The 25,194-nt window shown below is 50.9% G+C and overlaps 1 protein-coding gene across 3 annotated transcripts in view; it reads left to right on the top strand.

Annotated features, from left to right (window-relative positions):
- Positions 1-19,311, top strand: part of VIPR1 (vasoactive intestinal peptide receptor 1) — a 48,119-nt gene extending 28,808 nt beyond the window's left edge. For 2 of the 3 annotated variants that reach the window (XM_079114166.1, XM_079114168.1), the window contains 10 exons: positions 5,511-5,617; positions 6,994-7,100; positions 7,525-7,657; positions 9,902-10,055; positions 10,576-10,636; positions 10,872-10,938; positions 11,294-11,385; positions 13,870-13,999; positions 14,245-14,286; positions 14,952-19,311. In XM_079114166.1, the coding sequence (XP_078970292.1) occupies positions 5,511-5,617; positions 6,994-7,100; positions 7,525-7,657; positions 9,902-10,055; positions 10,576-10,636; positions 10,872-10,938; positions 11,294-11,385; positions 13,870-13,999; positions 14,245-14,286; positions 14,952-15,143 (1,085 nt within the window). In that variant the 3' untranslated portion in view covers positions 15,144-19,311. The remainder of the gene's footprint in view (positions 1-5,510; positions 5,618-6,993; positions 7,101-7,524; positions 7,658-9,901; positions 10,056-10,575; positions 10,637-10,871; positions 10,939-11,293; positions 11,386-13,869; positions 14,000-14,244; positions 14,287-14,951) is intronic. The other variant, XM_079114167.1, reaches the window with a different exon arrangement.
- Positions 19,312-25,194: the final 5,883 nt, after the last annotated feature.

Raw genomic sequence — 25,194 nt, 5'->3', positions numbered from 1 at the left:
GGGGCTGGATGGAGAGGACCACAGTAGGAGCAGGTTGGATATGAAGGAGTGAATGAGCAGCTGGGCTGGATGATGACTGATGGAGGAGCAAGAGGATGATGAGGGTGAATGGAGGTGTATGAGGAGGAATGAAGGAGGAGGAAGACTGGAGAGGACTGAGAGTAGAGCAGGGTGGATTGAGGGATGGGCCAGGTGGATAAGCATGAGTGAGGGCAGGGAAGGGTTGATGGAGAGGACCAGGGGAGTATCCATCTACAAAGAGGACTGAAGAAGGTATCAAGAGTAGTGAGCACAGAGCAGTGCAAATGCAGAGAGCTGAAGGAGGAACCAGCTGGACTGAGAGGAATGTGCAAATAGCAGGGTAAATGAAGGGAATGGAGTGAGGAGCTGTGTGGATGGTGAGGACACCTTCCTTTTCAATGAGGATGAGTGAGGACTTAGGGAGTTGCAGGACATATGGAGAGATTTGAGGTAGGAACATGAAAAATGGAGAGGACCGAGAGGTGAGCAGCATGGATTAGGAGGAATGAGGGAGGAGCAGGACCGGATGGACAATACCGAGAGAGGAGCAGGCTGGATGTGGAGGACTGATTGAAGAGCAGTGTTGATGAGGGAAGGGCAAGTAGGATGAAGGACAGTAGATGAAGAGGACTGAGGCAGGAGCAGCGTGGGTGGGGAAGACCCAAGGAGTTGCCAGGCTGATAAGGAAGAGTGAGGGAGGCAGCGAATGGATGGTAGGATTGAGGGAAGAGCAGGAGGGATCCAGAGGATAGAGGCAGGCACAGGGTGGATGTTGAGGACTGAAGAAGGAAGAAGATGGACAAAGAGGACTTAGGGAGGATCAGGGTAGAGGGAGAGGGCTGAGGGAGGAGCAGGTTTGATAAGGAGGAGTGAGGGAAGAGCAGGCTAGATTGTGAGTACTGAGGGAAGACTAGGTTTGTTGTGGATGAAGAGGAGTGAGGTTCCTCCTCCTCTGATGAAGAGGTTCAGAGGTCACAGGGAGGATTGAAGCCAGAGTGTGGTTAATGGAGAGGTGTGAGGAAGGAGGGTGGAACTCAGGGAGGAACTGTGTGTGTGAAGAGGACTAAGGAATGAGCAGAATGGATGGGGAGGATGGAGTTTGGTGCCAGATGATTGTGGATGAGGAGCAGTAAGGGAGAATCAGGGTCGATGAGGAGAACTGAAGGAGAAGAAGTGCAGGATAGATGTGAGAGACTTAGGGAGAAGTAGGGTCGCTGAGGAGGCATGAGGGTGCAGCAAGGTGAATTGAGAGGACTGAGGGAGAATCTGGGCATACGAGGAATGATGGAGGAGCTGGATGGATGGAGAGGGCTGAGAGAAGAACAGGGTGACTGGGGAAGACCATGGTGGAGCATGGTAGATGAGGCAGAGGCAGGGAGGGAAGACAAGGACCTTGATAAGGTTTCATCAGGTGTCCCTCACTCCAGGTGGCTTTTTCCTCCCTGGACCTTAGTTCCCCTCTTTGTAAAGTGGGGACTGGGAGGTAGACCAAATGGTCTCTTTGACCTGTGCCATGTTTGCCCTCCATGCTAAGAGTTGTGACCTCTGCTGTGAAGGACAGACCTTGATGTGCCCCCACAGAGTCTGGAAACAGTCAGGTGTGCCTTATTCCAGGCCAGCATCCCCCTTATCCAGCCCTCCTCCAGTGAGGACCTAAGGCCTGGGCTGGTAGGAGATGAGCTCTTCTGGCAGATCTCACATTGAGTCCCAAGAGTGGAGTCTGGCAACCAACCTTCTCCAAGCATCAACTAAATGCCTTTCTTCCTTCTATCCCTGCTGGAATGTATCTAGGCAGTTCCTTTGCTTAAGAACTCAGTCTCCAGTTTACCATCTAGCTGACCTTGAGGGTGCTGGCCTCAATAGGACCAATTCAGTGCCTTTGTGCAAATGAGAAAAAAAAGCAGGTCTTCTTCTGGTGGAATCAACCTCTCACCAGAGCTCACCTAGTGGCAAGCTGAACGTGAAGTCAATTTTAGTCTGTCATTTGTCAGCCAGATGCCACGTGCAGTGAACAACCTGCACAGCTAACTCAGAGGACCTAGTTCAAAAATCATGGAGACTGTGTCTGGGCTGAAAGTGTATCTGGACAATGAGATGAAGAAAGTATAAGGAACTGACCTTAAATTCCAAAGGGGGATGTTTACAAGAGTGGGATAGGGACGGAATGAAGCCCAACTCCTGCCCCTTTGGATAACTCCCCTAGGAATGGACCTGGTTCTACAGTAAAAGTCAAGGGAAGCTTATAGGAGATAAAACTCCTGGAGGGTTAGAAGTCATCTATTTAGGCTGGATATAATACCTGGGAAAGAAGGGCTGGCTAGGTAAGTAATTGCTCATTAAGGTACCAAAATGTTCATGGTGGCTTATTTCTTTAGTTTATAGTATGCATATGTACATTTGTGGTTTTGGTGGCTTTTGGTTTTTGTGGTACAAGAGATTGAACCCAGGTCCTCAAGCAGGCTAGGCAAGCATCCTATCACTGAGCTACATCTCCAGACCTTTTGAGATAGGGCCTTGTTAAGTTGCTGAGGCTAACCTTGAAATTGCAACCCTCCTGCCTCAGCCTCCAGAGTAGCAGGGATTACAGGGGTTTTTACCTTTAAATATTTGAAGGGATTATTTGTTTTTAGAATAAAAAATAAGATAGCAATTTTGGTTTGAAAAACAAATGCACAGTATATGTTAGCCATGTCTGCAGAGTCTGTGGGCACGACCCCTCTCCCACTCAGTTCTTGATTCCAATCTAAGAAGTTTGCACTTGCTAACTGGATGAGGAACCCTGGGAAGATCTCACCAGGAGAGAACTAGGGTCAGGTCTAGGTGCTAGAACTATCCCTCTAGCCATCTCAGGATGGCAAGTTGCTTGGAAGGGTCAGGAAAGCAGAGAGACCCATCAGGAGGCTTCTGACCTAAGCCAGGGAAGATGAGACGGTAGTAGTATTGAAGAAAGAGAATCTGGGACAGGACTGCTGGCTGCTGGAGGAGAAGAGAGGAGGAAGGAAACTTCCCTCGTTTCTGTCTCAAGTCACTGAGCAGCAACTTTTAGAAGACAGACAACCCTGGAGAGGAGAGGGGTGTGACTGCTTTTTGAGCCATTGGTGAGTGGGAGGAAACAAAGAATGTGGGGCATTCCTGTCAGCTCAGAATAAAGTCCCTTTCCCATTCCCTCCCACCCTCTGTATCCCCCCTGCAGACATGGAGCCAAATGGCAGAAAATTGGCTGCTCCTTGGGTCCCATGGTGACTGCCTTTGAAATTCCTTCAAGAGCAGCTCTCTTTGTGGCCTAGGTCACACTCCCAGGCTCCTCAAAGAGGCCGCCCGCTCTCCCTTCCCCTATTACCTAGAGTGACCAGGGCTCCAGAAGACAAGGTATTCCTTTGGCCACTGCCAGGAGCCCAGATAGATCTGCAGTCAGGCTGGCTCGGGACTGCAGCTTCCTTGCTGTGACTAAGCAAGTTACTTCCTCTCTTTGCCTTTGGATCCCCATCTTCTAGCAGGACTAATGATAACTTATGATCCTTAGCCTTAACATGTTAATGTTTGCCCCAAAACACACACACACACACACATGCATGCACGCATGCACACATGCACGCACACACACACACACAGCATGTGAAGCTACTGTGTAGACAGTCATGAGTCATCCAGTCTTGCTAAGCCTAAGTGTGATGATATCAGGTGCCTACTCTGTCATTGAGCCTGACCTTGTTGAGCCCTGATCCATCTGGTGAGAAGAGAGCCCAAAATTTTAATGCCCCTGCTTCAAGACTGATTTTTCCTTGTCCCTCTCTTCTATCCCTGGTGGGTAGAGTCCCCAGAAGAATTGGATCATGAATGGAAGGCGTATCCTCAGGGCCTTGGATATACTCCTTAGAACTGGGGTGAGGCAGGGCCACACTTTGATGAGAGACTCTGCTGAGGGCTCCAGGCCAGGCCCACCTCCGGCCACAATGGCAGGAAGTGGAGAGGGTTGAGTGGGGGCTACTGGAGATTGCTCAGTCTTGGGAGCCTCTGTGGCAGGAAACCCAGTTCAATGCCCCTCCCCCAGGCCACCTAGTCCAGGACTGCTCCTTACTGACTCTCCTCCCCGAGCCCCCGCTGCCCAAGTACCCAACTCATAAAGTAGGAAGATAAGAATTGCTGCCAAAGCATCGCCAGGAGGATTTACAGGAAAAGTGACTATGGAATCACCTGGTATATTCCAGGAATGTGGCAAAGTTTGGAACTATTAAACACTTGTACAGAGACCCTCCCTGAGCTCACAGGACAGCTCAGCCCCTCCTGTGGCTCTACACCTGGACATGGAAACAAGTCCTCAGGTCCCCTCTGTGTAGGTGAGGGACAAGCTCACCTGAGAGGACTTGGGAGAACAGCCCAGCTCAGCTCCTCCCTGCCCTGTGCGTGGCCTTGGGCAAGGCACCAACCTCGTGGAACCTCTCCTTCCAAGTGGGAAATGGAGTTACCTTCCTCATTGGGCGGTTGCAGGATTACAGCGCTCTGTACAGCACTGACGCATGAAAAGGTCAAAACTGGCTATTAAGATGAGACAGCTGCTGCTGCTGCTGGTGACCATGATGGTGATGGTGATGGAGGCGGTGACGGAGGTGGCGATGGTGGTCCTGGGGGGGAGGGCTAGTCTTCTGTCCCACCCATTGTCTATTGGGCCCCTCCCCTCCCTCTGAGGGGACCTGATGCCTCCATAGGGCTGAAGAGTGGGGAGCCTTGGTGGACCCCTCGCCTCACCTGCCCCCTTAGAAGTCCTGCCCTTTTCTGCAGCCTTGAGTCTCCAGGGTTGATGGACAGCACTCTGGTGCCAGTCGTAACTTGTTTTAGCCTCAAGATCCTGCAGTTCTGCCCCTGCTTGATTCCCCTCTCTCATACTTCTCCTGGCACTTTCCCCTGCCAGGAACCCCTTACTTCTCCTTTATGAGGATTTCAGATCTACACCCTTATCAGGTGTCCTCCAAGCCCCATCCCATCCACCCCACCCTTTGGTCCCTCTCCAGAAGCACATCTCAGCCCCACCAAGCATGGGAGGAAACACAGCCTCACAGGCCACATAGGCTGCCCAAGGAGGGTTAGGCAGGTATAGTCCCCTGCCTCAGCTGTGGCCCAGTGACAAAGGTCAGCATTCAGCTCATGGCAAAGGTCAGGGGTCATTCTGTGATGATGATCCAGGTTGAGCCAATGATGAGGATCAGAGTTTTTACCTTGCCCCTGGAGTCAGGGTTAGTCATGACAGGGCTAAGCCCAGGAATGAATGAGCTGATTCTGCTCTATGGCACTCTGAAGGGGCTCCTTCCTGCCTCAGGTGCCCTGAGGGTCTGGATGAGGGCAGCTGGAGCCTGACAACACCAGGAGTCCATGGGAGGAGGGCTGCTGCCTTGTGCCCAGTAAAGAGGCAGCCAGGCCCCCGTGACCTCCTCCAGGGACTCACCCTCTTCCTGATCTCAGCTCTCTCCTCCCTGCTCCTCTCCCGCCTCCAGGCCGCAATGTGAGCCGCAGCTGCACGGATGAGGGCTGGACACAACTGGAGCCCGGCCCCTACCCTATTGCCTGTGGCTTGGATGACAAGGCATCGAGTTTGGATGAGGTGGGCCTCAGCGCACCCTGGCCCCACCCCCAGTGCACCTCAGCCGGCCATGCTTCTTCCAGACTCCCATGAGGTTGCCATGTGTGCGGGACCCGGACTCCTGGGAGCTGCCCTCCTCAAGCATCCTCTCCAAGCCCATGTTTCTGGAGGCTCGGTCCCCGAATCCCCCTGATAGGGTGCAGGTGGAGGGTATTTCATGAGGACAACACATAGGAGGTTGTCCCCAGAGCAGCAGAAGCTGAAGCAGTGACCACAGGCCGGGCCACCCCACTGCCTTGTGGGAGCCAGCCTGGAGGTGGCAGGGCAAGCAGATACCATCCCCTATTGGGTTCAGATGGAAACTGAGGTGCAAACAACGCCAGCCTCAGATACCCAACATCAATTCAGGGACAGGACAGGAAAAGGGCCCATTATCCTCAGTCTGAGGACAAGGATCTGTCCCAGAAGCAGGTAGAGCCTAGGTGGTCTCTAGGGATTTAAGGAACCACTTAGGAATATTGATGAGAAGGCTGGGTGATAATTGTAGTCCTTAGTTAGAAGTCCCTCACTGCTCTGGGGTGCAAGCATTCATGTAGGTCTGTGATGACATCTGCCATCCCCAGACACCCTCTCAGACAGGGCTTTCCCTCCCCTGAAGGGAGGAACAATTTCTTGAAAGACTTTTAAGGCCCACCAGAACCTTAGACCCTAACTCCCCAGAATCCCTCTTAATCCCTTTTCTCTCCTTAGGCACAATGTGGGACATGGGAGGGGAAAGTGGGGCTCACCAAGAGACTGTCACTCTGCATGTGTATGCATGGGGAGGGCACCTAGGGAGGGAGCCAAGTGAGAAGGTTTGGGACCCAGTACTGTCCTATCTCCTCCAGAAAGGATAGATTTCTTGCACCTTGCTGCCCCCAGCCACTGGGAACCCCAAGTGGGAAATTATGTCCCGTGTCTTCTTTAACATTCTGTACTCCCTGTCTACCTCCCTGGGTTACGTAGAAAGAGGGCTTCATGTGCAGGTTTGAAAGGACAGCAGCCTTGGTGTCCTGGGGACCTGAGCCCAGAGTTGGCACAGGAGGTTCAGACACATGACTAAAGAATGAACAAATCAACACGTGGAATGTGTGAGGTCTCCATTCTTTCCCTTGCTGGCATATCCCTCTCAAAGGAGGAGAGGGAGTGACTTCAACCCTCACCACACCCTGGGACACAGTTCTGTCCTGGAAACTGGTGTGTTAGAGGTTGGTGGCACAAAGGGCACTGCTCAGCTCTTTTTGGGAGCCCAGGCCACAGCCTCCTCATCTGCCAGGGTCGAGCAGGCAGGGTGTAGAGCCCCTAGGTGGCGAGCCCACCTTGCCCCCCACCCAAGATCCTTGCCCACCTCCCTCCAGCAGCAGCAGACTATATTCTACAATTCCGTGAAGACTGGCTACACTATCGGCTATAGCCTGTCCCTTGCCACGCTTCTGGTTGCCACGGCTATCTTGAGCCTGTTCAGGTAAGGCCCCACCTGGGCAATAGGCCTCAAAGCAGTCCCAACTATTATTATCCCATGGTTGAGCCCAGCCTGGCCCAGGAATGCCCCACCCTTTGCACTGTCACACCCCCGGGTAGTTCACAGTTCCTGCCCCAGCCCTCCTGAGAGGTCAGCCTCCTGGAAGCCCAGTTACCCCCAGGATGGCCTGTAGCTGAGCATACAGCACCAGAGGGTATGGCCAGCCTACACCCTGGCTGAGGTTCTTGGACTGCACAAGAGAGTGGGGTACCTGAATTTGGGCCTGCAATTTGGGATGGGTCTCCCTTGGAGGCAGGGCCTGAACTCTGGAGCCTGCATGCTCCTCAGCCCCACCCCATGCTCAGAGCACAGGTCCATGTTGGTTGGGATGGGTGTCCAGTCTCTCATATCTGCCTGCCCCACGCAGGAAGCTACACTGCACGAGGAACTACATCCACACACACCTCTTCATCTCCTTCATCCTGCGGGCTGCTGCCGTCTTCATCAAAGACTTGGCCCTCTTCGACAGCGGAGACTCAGACCACTGTTCTGAGGGCTCGGTGAGGACCCTGCCCTGGCCCCCTCCCTCTGCCTTGCCTTCATCTTTAATCATCTGAATCTCCTTTTCCTCCCTACTTCTCTCCACTCTCCTTCCCTCTCCCTCCATCCTCCTACCCTGTCCTCCTTCCCTCTTCTTTCTTTCTCTCTCTCTTTCTCCAGGAATGGCCAACTCCCCTATTCAACTCCATGAAGGTTCCTCAAATCTCACTCCTCTCCCAGCACCTGGGACCTTACAGACCTTTCCTGCCACTGAGAACAGATGGAAAATGGGACCCTTCACAGCCACAGCCTAGGCCCTACTGCCTACCTCTGTTGCTAACTTTCTGTTTGGCCTTGAAAATTCCCTTCCTTAGTTTCCCCATTTGCACAAAGACTTCCAAGACTCTTCCAACTCTGCCCTCTGTATCTGCAACCAGGGCTCTGCTCTCCACACCACCCTTCCTTCTCCCCACCCCTCCTCGTGCCATCTGGAGTCAGCCCAAACACAGTTCTGCAGCCTTCCTCTTCTGTTCTTCCCCTGCCCTCAGTCCAGTCCTGGGCCTTCCTAAGGAAGGGAGTTAAGGGAGCCTCTAGGGAATTCATTGCCAGTCACTAAGAGGTCCACCTCCAAGTGACTCTGAGCTGAAGATCTTTCTCTGGGTGTCCCTGCGCTGGGACAGAGAGCTTGAAAGTGGTCCTGGTTCTTTTCCATCCCTTGTGGTCAAGAACTCAATGTGTCATGAGTGATCCAAGAGAAAGTACATACTATCAAGGGACAGCAGTACCTTCCCCTCAGAGAGTGGACCTATGCTGGTGGAATCTCATGCATCTCAAGAAGAAGGGAAGAAAACCCAGTGTTCATTTCATGAGGTGGCGACCAAGTGCAGTGAGAACCACAGAGCCTGGGAAGCGGCCTGCAGCCTCCAGCACACTTGCTAAGAATAATCTTGAAGACTGTCTTTCCAACTGGTTTTATTAGCAGCCCTGTGAAGCTTTTCTAAGACAAAGAGAAAGCACAGAAAATTGTCCTGTTAAAGAGCTGAGTATTCTTGTTGTAAAGCTAATGAGGGAAAAAGGTAGGGAAGCAAGCACACCCACAGCTGGAGGGACAGAAATGTGGCCTACAGAAGGACTTCCCATCCCTGGGGAGGGAAAATGAGGCTGCTCTCTGAGGATATCTCAAAACCAAGGGAATGGGAAAGAAGGGTGGGAACCAATATTCTGGGTACAGGGGGAAGTAGAAGTAGAAGAGGAGGGTAGCTTTAATCCCTGGCTCAGGCATCTTAGTTTCATCTGAAATGGGAGAATGTTTCTGGGAGGGGACAAAGTGCCCAGAAGACTTTCCAGTCATGCCAGGTGGGCCACCCAGAGTCCATTGATTGCCCAACTCAGGGGTTCCTCTGACTCCTCCATTGTCCTTACCTCCCTGAGGAACCTGTTCTTCCAGTAGCTCTATTGGCCCCTGGAGAAATGGCCACCCATTCCTTCTTCTCCTTCCCTTCGCTTCCACTTCTTTCTCTTCTACCTTCTTCTCAGTCTCTCCTCCATACTTCCACTTGATCCCACTCCATAGTCCACAGCCTGTACCCCCAAGGAGCCAGTGGTCTCTTGAAAACTCAAGCAAGACTTTGCCCTCATACTTCTTCCAGCTACCTATAGTCCTAATTGGAATAAGATGAATTCATGGAGACATGAATGGGAAGTGGATGGGAAGTGGATGGGAAAGTTGGTGGATGGGTAAATGGTAAATGGGTCCATGGTTGCCTGGGTAGGCAGAAAGAGAGGTGGATTAAGTAAGGAAGATTAAAGAGATGATGGTTAAGGGGTAGGAAGGCAGGCAGGTAGGGGAATGGATCCATGAAGGGACTGATTGGGTAGGTGGATAGATGAAGGGATGGCTAGCTGGTTAAGTGGGTGGATTGATAGATGAATGGAGAGATAAATAAGTGAGTAAGTGGATGGAGTGATGGTGGGGACGATGAATAGATGACAGATGAATGCATGAACAGTAGATGAACAGAAGACTTGGTAACGAACATCTAATGGGTGGGTAAATGGATGGACAATTAAAATTACTGACTTATCCCAAAGCATCAGATGGTCTAAAATCAGGAACAGAGGGAAACCACTGCGTACATTCTAAAGCAACAAAGAGATTAAGTTGGTTGGGCCACAGCTGTGTTTGTCCCTGTCCCTAATCAGAGTTATGGGTAATAAGGAATCCCTGCTAGTCCAAATGAACCCCCTTTTTCTCCTCCCTGCAGGTGGGCTGTAAGGCAGCCATGGTCTTTTTCCAGTACTGTGTCATGGCCAACTTCTTCTGGCTGCTGGTGGAGGGCCTCTACCTGCACACCCTGCTTGCCGTCTCCTTCTTCTCCGAACGGAAGTACTTCTGGGGGTACATACTCATCGGCTGGGGTATGGTACCAGGGAGGGCTGTCAGGCTGGGAACAGAGGGGACAAGGTCTGAGAAGTTCACTGGGGGAGGGTGCCAGGCCAGCCCATAGTCTTAGTTCCTGCCTACAAGGATCTTGACCAAGGGCAATAAAAGTTCCTGGAATGTCTTACCCTGGGACAGGAGCCCTCAGGCTGCAGATACAACTAGGGTCACTCTGAGAGACAGATCCTGTAAACATTCTTCCATTTCCCCTTTAGTTACTGTCATATGCAGGGCCACTGCTAATCTGTAAGATGCCTGTCAAAATTAGAAAAAGACTGTCCCTCACAGTGGATACAGTCCTACAGCACACAACCCGCCACCTCAGTAGAGCACCTTTGCACAATGAAAAACCCTTGTGACCACAGACAACAGCCCTGAAAACCCACCCTTTTTTCTCTCCCTCTTCTCTCTGATTCTTTCCCTAAATCTCTCCCTCATTTCTTCCACCCTTGCTTCCTGTGCCCTCTCCTCTCGTTCTCTCTCCTTTGGCCCTGACAGGGGTGCCCAGCACATTCACCATGGTGTGGACCATCATCAGGATCCAGTTTGAGGATTATGGGTGAGCTGTCACCCTGCCCCCACCCCTCGGCTTCTATCACTTGGGTGAGATCCCCTGGGTGGGATGGCAGGTAGACAATGTCCCCCAGAGGGGAGGTTGGAGGGATATTTGGGGAGGAACAGACTCTGGGCCCATTGTCTCTAAAGGCTTGGGAGCAGAGCCAGGGACAGTGGGGGTGACTGCTGACTCTCTCTGACTGAGGACAATCTCTTTTTCCCCAACATACTCTGCTCAGGTGCTGGGACACCATCAACTCCTCATTATGGTGGATCATAAAAGCCCCCATCCTCACCTCCATCTTGGTAAGGCTTCCTCCCACCCCACAGAGGTGGGGAAACTCAGACCTAGATTGGGTAGGCAACCTCAGGTCACACAGGAAATATAGTGTCTAGGTCAATCTTAACTGTAGGCTTCCCACTGCTTGATAGGGGGTCATCTCTATCTCCATGCCACCAGGTCTTCCTCCAGAGTAAATGGGTTGGGAGGCACGGTCATTAGAGATGTGAAATAGAGGTCCTAGATGACCTTCCCAAAGGGAAAGAGCTAGCGAGAGGTAATATGGAGGCCAGCGTAACCCCAGGAAGGAAGAAGGCCATCAGCCTGCAGGACTAAACACTCCGCCTCTGAGTGACCAACTTCCGGGTCCCCACCCACCAGGTGAACTTTGTCCTGTTCATTTGCATCATCCGAATCCTGGTTCAGAAACTGCGGCCCCCTGATATCGGGAAGAATGACAGCAGTCCATACTCGTGAGTGTGGGCCCAGTGCCCTTGTCCCCCAACTCCTCCAACCCCAGCCCTCACATCACCTCACATCCCCTGGAAGAACCCCTGTCCCGAACCTCCAGAGTCCCCAAAAAAGCCACATTGCTCTTGTTCACCTCCATCCCATGGCCTGGCTCAACCTACCAGTGTTCCCTGCCCCTGCCCAACTCACCAGGCTGCCCTCAGAATCCCTTGTCTGCTTCTTCTCCACTCGCTTAACCTGGCATCCTTCCCAAGTACACATCCACTGCCAAGCCACAAAGCTCGAGGGGACAGAGATAACCTGTGTCTTGCTCACACTGTGCACCCAGTCCCTGGCACGTGCATGGTACAGAAAAGGGGTGCAATAAATGCATAGCAGATGAAGGCCCTGGGGGACCCCCTAATCTACCAATGTGACAGCCATGTTCAGACTCAGTATTCTCCAATTATAGCAAGGACATCTGCAGTTTACATGCCAGACATGTGCTAAGGGATCTCCATACATCATCTCATCATATCCACACAGTCCCCTGTAAAATTGCCCCCATTTTATAGAGAGGACATTGACATACACATCTCTAGGGTTTGGGAGCACATGATCATGGGCGAGGTGTCCATGGGATAGTGAATATGTTCCTTGCTTGGAAAGGCATGAGGGCTGTTCCCTGTGCTTGGGAGGACTACAGACAGAGGCAGGTTTTTATTAGAGCAACAGGATTTAAAGGCAGAAGTAAAGAAACATGAAAATATAGAAAGGGCTTTGGGAAGGTGAATAGGGTCTGCATGCCCAGAGACGGGAACAGGAGATTGAGCATCAGTGCTGTGCAGACCAGATGAAGCTGGCAGTCCCACAGGGGTCTTCCGATCCTGGGATCCTAGAATGTTCTTGGCCTGGCTTTTTCTTTCGGGATTGTGTGCTGTGGCTCCAGATTTCCAGCTATAATGTCACGAGCTGCTGGATTTAGGATTCTATTCTGGAATCGTGTGATTCTCTCTGATGAGACTAAGACTCACGTCCCTGGTGTGACCGCATCCTCTCCTGCCTGCCAGGCGTGTAGGTGGAGTGTCCCCTCCTGTTGGAGAAGGGAAGGCCCAGTGAGGGTCTGCAATCTGCTGAGGAGCAGCACATCCGGTTGTGCACGCTTATCCTCTCCTCTGCCAGTGGAGCCTCATTTCCCCCAACATATAAATGGGCTTGAATCTGAGGGAAAGAATCCAAGCTGGTCCTGGCCAGGTCCGTGTGGGTGAGATAGATGGGAAAGGAACAGCTGTCAGCAGGCAGAAGGGGTGGCGGGAGTTGGAGATGGCGCTCCCTGGGAAGGGGCTGTCAGCTCCCACTCTCCACCTCCCCATAAGCTTTCAATTTAAAGAAAGCCTCCATCTGTCAGCCTCAGTGAGGGACAGGTTTGCGGCCAAGGAAGGGTGGGCAGTACTCAGGATCCTAGCATGGCTGAGAGCCAGGCCCAGGAAGGAGTGGGAGAGGCAAGACCAGCTCCTCTGCCCTGAGGTTGCTGGGGGACCTCAGGCCCAGGCTAGGACCCCCTGGACTGATTGCTGGGGCAGGAAAAATAGGGACAGAGACATCCCCCATCAACATCTTCCCAGACTGTCCTCATCCAGGGAACCATGGGCTCATACTGCCTGGACCAGCTATGAAGTCAGCTGGTACAGAATGAGCCCTGTGCCGGGTCAGAGTTAATGCTGACCCTGCTGAGCACTGGCTGGTGAAGAAGGAGTTGGTCCTTAGTATCAAGCTGGAAGAATGCTGGGGATGTGTACACTGGGGTGCAGAGGTGGGGAGCCGGGGAGAGGGATGCAATCCCAGGGAAGGCAGCAACTCCTGGAGAGGTGGACACGGCAGAAAACCAAAGACAGAGAGCTGTACTGATTAGCCCTAGTAACCAGGCATAAACAGGCACTCACCATCCTCCCAAGTGACCTTGGACCTATAGCACTCCAGCTGGAAAGACTTTCTTCCCAGAAATCCTCATTCCCTATAAGGAAGTGGTTTCTCATGGATGCTCTCTATTTTATAGCACCAAAGCAGTTCTGAGTTTACAGTGGGCCCCCAACTCTGTAACTTGACTATATTGAGCATACATTTACCTAACTGTACAGATTGGGGAAACCAAGACCAGGAGAGGGAGAACCAGGGTCTCTTGTTGCCCAAGCACATCCCCCTATTAGCTGAAATCCCACTATTCCACATCATCCGCACTGGGCTCTCCATAATACTCTCTGCTGTAAGGTGAGAAGAGAGGGAATTTCTTTTCTCTCATGCTTCCCTCCATGCTAGGAGGCCAAGGGCATGCAGGCAGTGACAATGCAGATCTAGGACAGGAACAGATGTGGGTATGACATATAGGGGAGCCAGCAATCCCTTCTCACCTCTTTTGCATATGTCATGCCTCAGCAACCCCACACCAGGCCCTATGGTGTCCACATGAGTAGACACACATACCCACAGCTGGCTCTCCCTGTCCTCAGGAGGCTGGCCAAGTCCACGCTCCTGCTGATCCCCCTGTTTGGAGTGCACTACATCATGTTTGCCTTCTTCCCAGACAACTTTAAGGCTGAAGTGAAAATGGTCTTTGAGCTCGTCGTGGGGTCTTTCCAGGTATGAACCATTGACTTCAGGTTGCATTCTTCTCTGTACTTTAAGGGATTTCAAGCTGGGCCCTTGGGCTCTTCCCACTGGACTCCAGTCTTCTCAATGTAATAAGCGTTGGTTGAGCATCTACTTTGTTGCTTTGTCCTTTCCTTAAGCAGGGGAACACGAGGCTGCATGAGGCCAAGTGTGGGGCAGGACTGGGAGTTCCTGGTATCTGTCCACCTCACTTCTGCTGTCCCCTTCCTCTCCAGGGTTTTGTGGTGGCCATCCTCTACTGCTTTCTCAATGGTGAGGTAAGTCCCTCCTAGACTTTGAGAGCCAGGGAGTAGAGCTCCCAGGCCCAGGGTCCATTAACACAAGGACAGGTTAAACCTGACTATTCCAAGTGTGCTCACTCCTCAGACTAGTAGCAACGGTGTCAACTTAGAACCTCATTAAAAAATGCAAATCTCTGAGACCACCCCAGTCCTGCTGACCTAGAATCTGGGTGACCCCCTGGGTGGGGGACTGATTGCTGTGCTCAGCAGAGCTGGAGAGGCATCGAGTTTAGCAGCTGTGTGCAGAGTGAATGGGTGTAGGGCAGCCGGGGAAGGTGGAGTCGCTGTGGAACCCTGGCCACAGAGCACCAACATCCTCATAGATGAGCTCCAGTGAGTTGGAGTGTCGGGATGGGAAGAGCCGAGGTACAGCCACCCCCACGCAGCATCCCTTTTCCTCCCTAGCCTGCATTCTGTGATCCTGTTTGCCTCTCAACTCCCCCCACGCCAAGGTCCTGATTTGATCCTGGCCCCAACATGCTCCCAACTCTGCACAGCCCGAGAAACAGCATCTGGGTGTCTCAATTTAGACTTTCAAAGAGGATATGACTGGCTGGCTCAGCACCCTAAATACAGAGTAGCAGAATTGGCCTTGGAGAAAGCTCCAAAGCGGCGGGCCTGACCATCCTCCCCTCTCCTAGGTGCAGGCTGAGCTGCGGCGGAAGTGGCGGCGCTGGCACCTGCAGGGCGTTCTGGGCTGGAACCCCAAACACCAGCACCCGTGGGGAGGCAGTAGCGGCGCCACGTGCAGCACGCAGGTCTCTATGCTGACGCGCGTCAGCCCCAGCGCGCGCCGCTCCTCCAGCTTCCAGGCCGAAGTCTCCCTAGTCTGATCACCCCGGGCCCAGAAACGCAAGGCGACCACTTCTTCTTTGTATCCACCCTCGCCGGCACCCGGGACAGGGGCCTGCCCGAACGTGGGCAGCCACAGGCTGGGACTGGAAGGCTGCCCTGGCCCTCTGTCCAGACCCTCCTGGAGAACCTATACACCTACGCGAGCACTTCTATGCGAGCTGGAGAGCTGGGAGCTACTCCCCTGGAGGATGCGGGTGGAACTATCATCAGACTCCTCCTCCAAAGGGTTCCCAGCCAATCAAGGGCAAGAAATCTGTATACTCTCCTCCCAATTGAGACCCCGTAGTCTTTTCTGACCAATCGGAGGAAAGCAACTGCCCATCCTCGAAGTTTTTGTTATCTGAGGGCGAAGAGATCCTGCCCCCGAAGACCACCACAACCCTTACGGTGCCTCAATTCCACCGCTGCAATCAAGTTTCTTTAAGTTAAGCATTGCCATTCCGGCATCTCCCTGAAGATGCAATCCCCCCGCACTCCCCTGTGTCCTCTTACCTGCCAGCTCCTCCAGGTGAGTGAGTTTCTCTACCTCCGGCAAATAAGATTGTGGTTTGGAGTTTGGGTTTGGGGAGCACAGCGATCTTTGTAATCCCCACCGAAGCGGAATGGGTTCCAGCGTCTATCAGGAGGGGCAATGCAACCCAAGGACTGAGGAACTCTGGGGCCTTGGGAAGTAAGGAGACTTCACCAGCGAATGCTGGGACCTCACACTAAGCCCACCTGCTCTCCAAGTGTCCCTGGCTTCATCTATCAAGTAGGATCAGTCACACCAGCCTTACACACAACCAAAGCATTCAAGATCTTCCCTCCTTGGCTGCTCACCTATGTGCCAACTATTGTAACTAGGCTCAGAGATGTGCACTCATGGGCCCCTAAATCCTCACATCAACCCAGCAAGGCAGGAATTACTCTCCCAATTTCACAGATCCGAGAATGAGTCTCAGAGAGAGCAGGAATCTCACCCTGTCTTACAGGCAGGAATTGGGCTCAGAACTGGCTGACGGGGAAGTGAAAACACAAACTCTTCCTTTACTACCTTTTTTAATGTATTGTAACCAGTTAAAGCTTTTTTTCTTTTTTTTTTTTTTTTTTTTTTTTTTGTATCGCCACTGATATTGTTAGTGCCATTACTCTTGATCCCCATCACTACCCCCCCACTCCGTGGAGTGTGGATGAGTCCTCCAGCCCAAGTGTCTCTACACAAGAGTCTGGTGGTCAGAGTATACCATGTCTATCATTTACCCTTGTTGTCATGCAGCTTCCAATCCAAGCCTGTGCCAGAAGATTCCCTCAGGACTGCAACAGGCTTGTGCAACAATAAATGTTGACTTTTGGATTTACTTGGTTCCCCTGGAAGTTTTCCCATGAGACCTAGCTTCTTGTTTGCAGCATGTTCCCCTACTGCTAAGAGGGGTGGTCCAAAATATCGATGAAGTGAGATATCTCCATCCCTCTGGCTTTGGATAGGAATCTCACGTTTCTGTATGAGGAGCACACATATTCAGGGACTTCAAATCTCTTTTTGAGTTGTAGTCTCCCTCTTCTTCTGAGTGTGATAAAGTTAGAACAGGTCAACATGGTGACCCTCAACCCCTAAATCCAGCTTAGGGGAGACCATTCTAATATTGGACCAATACAATACAGCTGACGGAGCTGCCCATAGTCCTAGAAATGGCTGAATTTCACAGGCCACAGTCATTCCTGAAAACAAGGAGCAAATATGGAATACAATGACCATATAACCAATACCTAGGGTTCAGCCAAGAGGAGCAGATAGAGGACAGAATAAAAGTCACCAACATGAGACAGGGAACAGAGACAGTATGACTAACAGAAAACCTTAGACACAGAGACAGTATGACATCCGCCAGCAAGAGATATCTTCAAAGCTGTTGCCCAAGGTGGCCTCATTGGATTCCACCTCTGCAAACTTTCAAAGAGGTTGTCTTGCTGGAAGAGCCGGTGACAGATGCCAAGCTGGTAAAAAAAAAAAAAAAAAAAAAAAAAAAGAGGTCAGAAAGGACTGCCAAAGGCTCAGATCTGCCTATAAGCTTCCTTTAAAGTCTGTCCTATTCAGTAACATCCCAAGATGCATCCCACCAAATGACAAATAAAGAATTGATTGAGTTGTGTGAAGGCCAGGAGAAGCCCCATGCAGTGCTGGACCTGGCCCATTTACCACAGTGCCTGAAATCCTCTCATGGCTTCAGGGCAACACAGGGAGGCCTAGGGAAGGGAGCAGTTATTATCCAAGATGGTAGAGCGTGAACTAAGAAGAGAGATCCAAAATGTGGACAACAAAAGTGAGGAGTAAGATAGGGTCCTGCTCAGAGAGATGACAGGAGGGGAGAAGCACAATGATGGGCATTCAGGCTGGGGAGAAGCCAAAACAAGTCTCAGGTGAGAGGCCTAGAAAACACAGACAGACATCCCAGGTTGAAAACAGCCATGAAGTGTGTGTGTGTGTGGGGGGGCATGAGCAGAACTTCTCCCTGTCCCCTCACCCTTCCCTAGTTCCTAAGTCCCTCTTCTGCCTGGTCAGGCAACTGTCAAGCTAGGCCAACTCATCTCTACTGCCACCTGGTGGGTGCTTCAAGGACTTCACCAAGGGAGGCCTTAGGGCTGGATATCCTCATGCAGGTCCCTCTTCAGGAGGCCAAGTGACCCAAAAGGCAGACCTTTCTCCTGAGCTCTATTCAGATTGGGAAACAAAAAGGAAGAAGCGGTATAGCCACAGGACTGGTCCTCAGGTTCAGTCTGGGATTAAGGAGACGCAGGGCCTGGCCCTCAGACCAAGCCCCTAACTTCTACCATATATGAACCCTGCCTCCAACCCAACTGTAACGCTAAGTAAGAGCCCCAGCCTCTGATTGGTCACAGGTGAGACTCTGGTTCCTAACTGAGGCCTGACTCCAGGCTCTGAAGGCAAAGCCCAATTAGCTCAGGTTAGTCAAGGTGCCCCCACCACCCCAGCCCAGCTGTAGGAGAGGCCACCATGTGAACAATTCTCACGGCTCCATGGCACAGGCTGCTCAATGAGGGTGGCTGGTCTGCCGGCAGAATTGATGGAGGACAGCGTCTCAGTTGAGGTAACACTTAGGTGGTCTCTAAGAACTAGGTCAGGATCTCTGAATCCATAGGCATATTGGGTGCCAGGGACACCTGAATCCAGGTGAGTAGGTGCTGGGGCGCTTTCTAGTGAAACAATAGGGGAGGGTTTATAAATGAGGTTGAGGGGATGACAAGGGACTTGGGTAGGCCACTCTGGTTTCTGAAAAGGGACCAAAGGGCAGACCTGGGAAAGGTTTCCATTTCATCAACCAGGCAAGGGAAGAGGAAGAGGGTTGGGGAGATGATGACCTGATTTGGGGCATGCTGAGTATAATGTCTGTGGGGCATCTGGGGAGAAACCCCAAAGCTTTTGAAATCAGGACCTGAGGAGGCAGGGCCTGGGAAGGAGACCTAGATGGCCCTGGTGGGGGAGCATGTGCAGGGGTGTGCACCCCTAGGTGTCCAATCCAGTGTGCTGGGCAGGGGTGGAGTGAGGAGTCAGAATCACCCCTGCCATTTCCACAGCTTGCCCAGGGCCTGTTTTAATGAGCAATGTCCCAACCTCCCCCTTCTCCCCCTATGTGGGAACAGGAACTGCCCTTATCTCTCCTGGGGGAGGGGGGGCCGGAGCCACAGCTGGCAGTCATTAAACACCCTGCTCAAGCCAGGGATGATTGAGATATTAATAGCCAGGAGTCAATGGCCCTGGAGACATAGCCTCTCAGGGAGAGGGACAGTAACTTTAACAGGCCATGGGGACGAAGAGGCCATCTTGGCAATGCCCCAGCCTCCATGCATAACAGATGAAGTTCAGAGAAGGGAAGGGATTTGCTTGGGATCACCAGTAAAGGTATTAGTAGAGCCTGACCTTGAACCCAGTTCTCCACATGCCAGAGCCCTAACTCTTCTATCGTATGAATTGAGAGCGGGGAGATCCTTGGGCATGCCCTGTGTGTAAACGTAAAAGGGGCAGACCTAGTTAGCAATACTGATTCTGTCTGTACTTAAAATCTTGATATATTGTTCATCATGTATTTTTGCATTAATTTTGATTTTTTAAAATATTGCATTAAAACATTATTTACCTTGATTACCAAATTATTGTTGTTATTGCTGTTTTTATCCACCCTCTTAAATTCTGCACCTGAGGCAAGTGCCTCACTTGTCTCACCTTAGTCCCAGTTCTGTTCCCAGGGGTCCCGGCATCCCCGAGTTGCAGGATGTCGGCATGAAAGAAACTTCAAAGAGCTCTGGGCCTGCCTCTAGTGACTCACGGGGAAAGGATCCCGCCAGGGTGATGCCATTGAGAAGGAGACAGTTCCAAGGCTAATTCAGCAGCTCAATAATGTTGTCATAGACCTAGTGTTTCTCTCTCTCCACTCTACCATCCTCAGTATGTTGGCTTTCCTCCTCAGATGCATTCCCTCGTGAATGCAAGATGGCTGTCACTGCCCCAAGCATTGTGTTCTCATAGAACCCCATCCACCACAAGAAGAGCAATTTCTCCTTTTATCAGGGAAGATAACCTATCCAGGACCCACCTTCTGAATGCTCTCCTACACCCAGATTAGGAATATACCTAAACCCCAGCTGTAAGAGGCAGCAGGCTTCTATAAGGGAAGCTGGGGCAATGGTGGTTGAATAGGAAGCAGAATTTGGCTCTCAATTTCTTTTTGGATATCTCTGGATAAGTGTGTGATCTTTGGAGTCCCTCCACCTAATTCTACTGCAGAAGTATGTGACAGAGGTGAGGCAGCCAAAATGGTCATGATTCCATTTGGGGAAACAGAAAAGTCTAGAGGTTTGGCGCAGAGACACGCAATGCAGGAAATTTGATATAGGAAGACTTGCAGGAATGGAGTTAAGGCACTTCTATACTCATGGTCACTCTTCACAGCTGCCACCTTGCAGAACATCACTGCCAATGTCCCAATTGTACATCCATTAAACTAATGACACAAAAAAGTACAGAACGTAGTGTCCTACTGAAAAACAATAACAACAACAAAAAACCCACCTCATGTCTGCCAGTTCTACCCAGTAGCCACATCCTGCAGAAAGAACTGCCTCCACCTCTCTGTGCCTACTCTCTTGGCTACACTTCTCCCTCTGGCAGAACCTAAACTGCACAATCCAGGAAATATAGTCTCGAGGCTGCCAGCCCGTGCAACACAGGGGAACATGGAAAGGACTAAAGAAGAGATTGAGTGACAATAGATAATGTCTAGCTCAGGGGTTCAAATGGTCTTGCAGTTCGAGTTCCCCAAAAGCAGGAAACAGAGAAGAGTAAAACAGGGAAGTGAAAAAAGACAATATAAAGGTAAATTATTGAACTGGTCACTGCTGGGACAATGGGGACTCATTGCCACTGGGACCCTCTGAGGACCTAGCGGAACATGAATTATAATTGTCCTACTGAGGGATAGAAAAGGAGAGCTTAATCCCTGGATCTCATGGCCCCTCACACTTCCGGGCTAGGTATGTGTGAGTATCCAGGCTCCTGTAAGTATCCCACATCATGGTATCTGTTATGGTCTGGATGTGAGGTGTACCCCAAAAGCTCATGTGTCAGATAAGGTAAGAAGATTCAGAGAAGTGATTGGGTTGTGAGAGTCTTAACCCAATCAGGGATCTAATCCCCTGATAGGGATTAACTGAGTAGTAACTGAAGTGGTAGGTGTGGCTGGAGGAGGTGGGAATTGGGGCGTGGTTTGGGGTATATATTTGTACCTGGTGAGTGCAGTCTCTCTGCTTCCTGATCACTATGATGTGAGCTGCTTCCCTCTGCCACCCTCTCCTGCCATGATGTTCTGTCTCACCTCAAACCCCAAGGAATGGAGCCAGCCTTCTACGGACTAAGACCTCTGAAACCGTGAGCTCTCAAATAAACCTTTCCTCCTCTACAATTGTTCTGGTCAGATCTTTCAGTCACAGCAGGGAAATAGCTGATTAAAACAGCATCAGAGGAACTCTGAGCAGAAAGTTCTAGCTATGAGGTACAGTTGAGGTGAAGAGCTATCACGTTACCCGGGAGAAAACCAGCAAAGGTAGGCCAAGAAGATATGAGGCGGAGGGTCCAATATAGGTGACCTCCTAGGATAGAGAAGAGGGGCCTCCCACCAAGTTCCCTGCACACAAGGGTCTTCATGGACACTCACTGGCCCTGCTGCTGAAGCTGGTGACTGACATCCATAGCTTGTTCTCTTGGCAGGGTTTACCCTAGGTGACTCAGCCCCACTGTGGCTCACTCTGGCTCCTCAGGCCCCTCTGGTCTCGGCCATGCCTCAACCCAGTCCTGGGTATGAGCTGCCCTCACCAGGACCTCTATGGCAGATTCACCCCACCATTCACCATGGCAGTGCCATGATAGGCCCACCAATTCCACCTTCCTCATGTCCTGTGGCATGCAGGAGCTTCTGGATCCCTTCTAGGCTTCTGGGAGCTAAGGGTGGCTCTGTGTTGCTCACACAGATTATCTTGCTATTAAATCTGTATCTCCACCAATTTTACCCAGAAGGTGGAGCACAGGCTGTCTGGGGCTCTGTCTTCCAAGTGCAGAGTGGGACACACACACCTTTTATTTTCAGCTTTCATTTTTTTCCCTCAAGATGTTGTCCTGGACAATGAGACCAGGATACCGATGTCAGATTCTTCCTCTTCTCCTTGCCCCTCTTCACCAGCTTTCTTCCCCACCCACCCTCATCTGCCTTCCTTTGCAGAAATGGCATCCCCTTCCCCTGGCTTTCCCCAGGTCATAAACGTCGAGTGGCTTCGGAGGAATAGGAATACACTTTCAGAAATGAAGGAATGAAATTTATGTCGAGCAATTGGGAGCAGGGGTGAGGCGTGTTTCTCGAGCCATCTACGGCAGCAGTGACCAGAGACCACAGACTCCATCTGGGCATGCGGACCAAGATGTTCCACTCCCCCCAACCGCTCGGCTCAGTGTCCTCCATGCCAAGTGACAGAGAACAGGCAGCTCTTGAAAAGACTAATATTTACTCTTCAAATGGGAGCTGGCACGGGCTGTTTCCTGTAGCCGGCATTTGGCTCACCCGTGGGATGGACACAACAGGAGACGCTCTGGGAGATAGGCAAACGTCCCCTCAGACACCAGCATTTAGGACAAGACAGCGTCTGCTAGATGAGGACAGCATGTTCCAAGGTCCCGTTTCACCTCCAGTTGCACACCTCCACAGCAGAGAGCTCACTGCTTTCCCAGCCCTGTTGGACCGCTCTGTGAGAAAATTCATTCTAATGTTGGCCCTGTGTTCCTTGCCTCTGGCCCTTGCTCTGATCCCTGGGGCCTCAGAAAATGTGCCTGGAACAACCCCTCTACCAGAGCTACGGTGGTCCTGGTCACCTTCTCCCTTTCCATTCCCAGCCATCTCAGGCTTCGCTTCCCCACTTTCACAATCTGAGCTCCATGGTCAGGACAGGCTATTTCTGGGATGGAAGGAAGGACTAGCCTTGGAGGCACCTCTGTCCCCTGCAGCTGTGTTCCTTGTCCTCATGAGAGCCCTTCAGTTGAGTGCCTCCTGTGGGAAAGAATCTTGGCCAGGAAACTACTGGTCAGGCGGCCTGAGTCCGAGGAGGAGAGAGTCCCTGGTGGCCAGACTGGCTCCCACTCACCCACTCTCCCTTCTGGAGTCCCCTCCTCTCCCCCTTCCCCATCTCTTATGGCCTCTGAAAGCCAGTCCTGATGAGTACAAGTCCCTGGCCTCTGCTTTAGTTCCTCCCCTTGCTCATGGGAGCAACCCCAGAAGCTAGAATACTCCAGTAGCATGCAGGGCTTTGGAAGTCCCAAAGGCTAGCCTTCTCAATCTTGTTATGTCCACTTCAGGGTTGGGTGCACCAGGGCAAATACAGGCCCACCTTGCTCTCCCAGGACTCTCAGACCTCACTGCTGACTCTTGCAATTTTTTTAAAATTCTCTATTATCAAGATACCTAATTCCCGTGATGCTGGCCCTATACACAACCATTCGAATGTTTTTGGTCTTTCTGTATATATTCTTACAAAACATTTTATTGTTTTGTGCATATATTACGAATCATATAAAAGTTATTATTCACTCAGCTCTAAGTTCTAAAGATCCATCCATACTATGACATTCCATTTAAACCCAGTACTTCTGCCTGGTTTGCAGTACTCCATGGGTAGCTGCACTTCTCTGTCCATGATGCTATACAGGTTGCATTCCACCATCACAAATAAAACTTCCATGAACATTTATCTCTATACCTGCTCCCTGAAGGATCTGTGTAAGAGTTCTCCTAGGACATAAAACCAGAAGTGAAGTTTCCACGTCATAAGGCATGTGCACACTTAATTTGGTCGGTAAGCCGTATCAGTCTGCCTGAGCTGCCATAATAAAATATCACAGTCAGTGTGGCTTCAATGACAGAAATGTATTTTCTCATAATTCTGGAGGCTGGAAATCTGAGATCAAGGTGTCCAATGGTTGTTTTTCCCTTGTCCTTCACATGCTTTTTCCCAGTCCTAATCTCTTCTTATAAGGACACCAGTCCTACTGAATTTGGACCCAACCATATGACTCTATCTTACCTTAATTATATCTTTGAAAAGCACATCCTAAGGTCTGGGTCTAAGATTTAAACATGAGTTTTGGGGAGACACAAAGCAGCATGGCACTGAAGGTGACCTGTGCCTATCTTCTCACTGCCAGCAGCCCACGAGGGCCTCCATCTCCACATTCCCTCCAGCACTTGGTGCCAAACTCACAAGCATAAGGTGATATCTTATGATGGTTTTAATGTGCATTTCTCTGTATTTAAAATTATCTTAAATCTAATTATCTAATCTGGATCGAATTATCTCAAATATCTTCATATGCTTATTAACATTTTGGGTTTTTCTGTAAATTGTTCATATTTTTGGGATTTCTTTCTTGAGGATTTACAAAAACTGGTTCGAAATTAACCTTTATTGGTTTTAAGCATTGTAAATATCTTCTCCCATTGTTTGTCCATGAAATCATACAAATAAGATTTACAAATTCTCATCAATCATTTTGCTTTAAGGGTTGTACCTGTTTTTGTTTAAAGAGTGTATTTCTACCCCAGGCCACAAGGATATTTTTTCTGTTCTTTAATGAACTATACAGATCTGGCCTTGCACATTTGATCTGATGTCTTACAGCTGACTCAGCAGAGCCAGGCAGGACCTCCCTGCTGGGTACACTCAGGTGGGCCCCTTCCTTTATGAGCCTCTCTTCACCAGCACTTCTGCCCCTTTAAGGGGTGGCACCCACAAATAAAGAAGGCAACCTGACAGCCTGACCTTCTCACCCAGTCCTCCTAGCACAGAAAGGCCAAGATCCCCTTTTATTCTTTGAGAGTGCTGCTGATCAGTGGGCAATCCCTTCTTCCAGCCCAGGGGACAGTCCTCTGCTTCTCTGAGCAACAAGGTTTTACTAACCTTCAAATCCCAGAATCTAATTATTTGATGCTTATTTTAGAAGCTTCGTCTTTCTCCAAAAGATTTGGGCTCAGGATAGATGGAGTAAGGACACTTGGAGCTTGCAGTCCCAATGTTTGGATGATGGTCAGGAGAGGATGGCGCACCTGCCTCCTTTCTGGGAATTCTATCAGCTGCTACAGGAGTAGACTCTGGAAAAGGGCACCATCTCTGGGCGGGAACAATGAGGCAGCCAGCAGCTGCGCCTCCTGGTGGTCATTTTGTGACCAGGTTGGTTTCGGGGAGATGAAAACTTCATCATCCTCAGTACAGGCAGAAGCCTAGAACCCACAGCAGGGGACATGCCTACCTATGGGCAAACAGCAGGTGATGGGGGCAAAGGCTGCAAAGAAGGCAGGCCACCCAGCTCCCAGGACAGCACTGTGACTACTGTCTCAGAAACTCCTGCAAAGGACTATCTGAGCCCTTGCACCTGTCCTGATGTCACTGGACAAGAAGATCAGAATGTCACTTCTCTCAATACTCCCTTCCTATTATATC

The sequence above is a fragment of the Sciurus vulgaris genome, assembly GCF_902686455.1.
Source record: "Sciurus vulgaris genome assembly, chromosome: 16".
NCBI classification, from domain to species: domain Eukaryota; kingdom Metazoa; phylum Chordata; class Mammalia; order Rodentia; family Sciuridae; genus Sciurus; species Sciurus vulgaris.
Note: the sequence above shows the minus strand (reverse complement) of the source record. Positions and strands in the feature narration are given on the sequence as shown.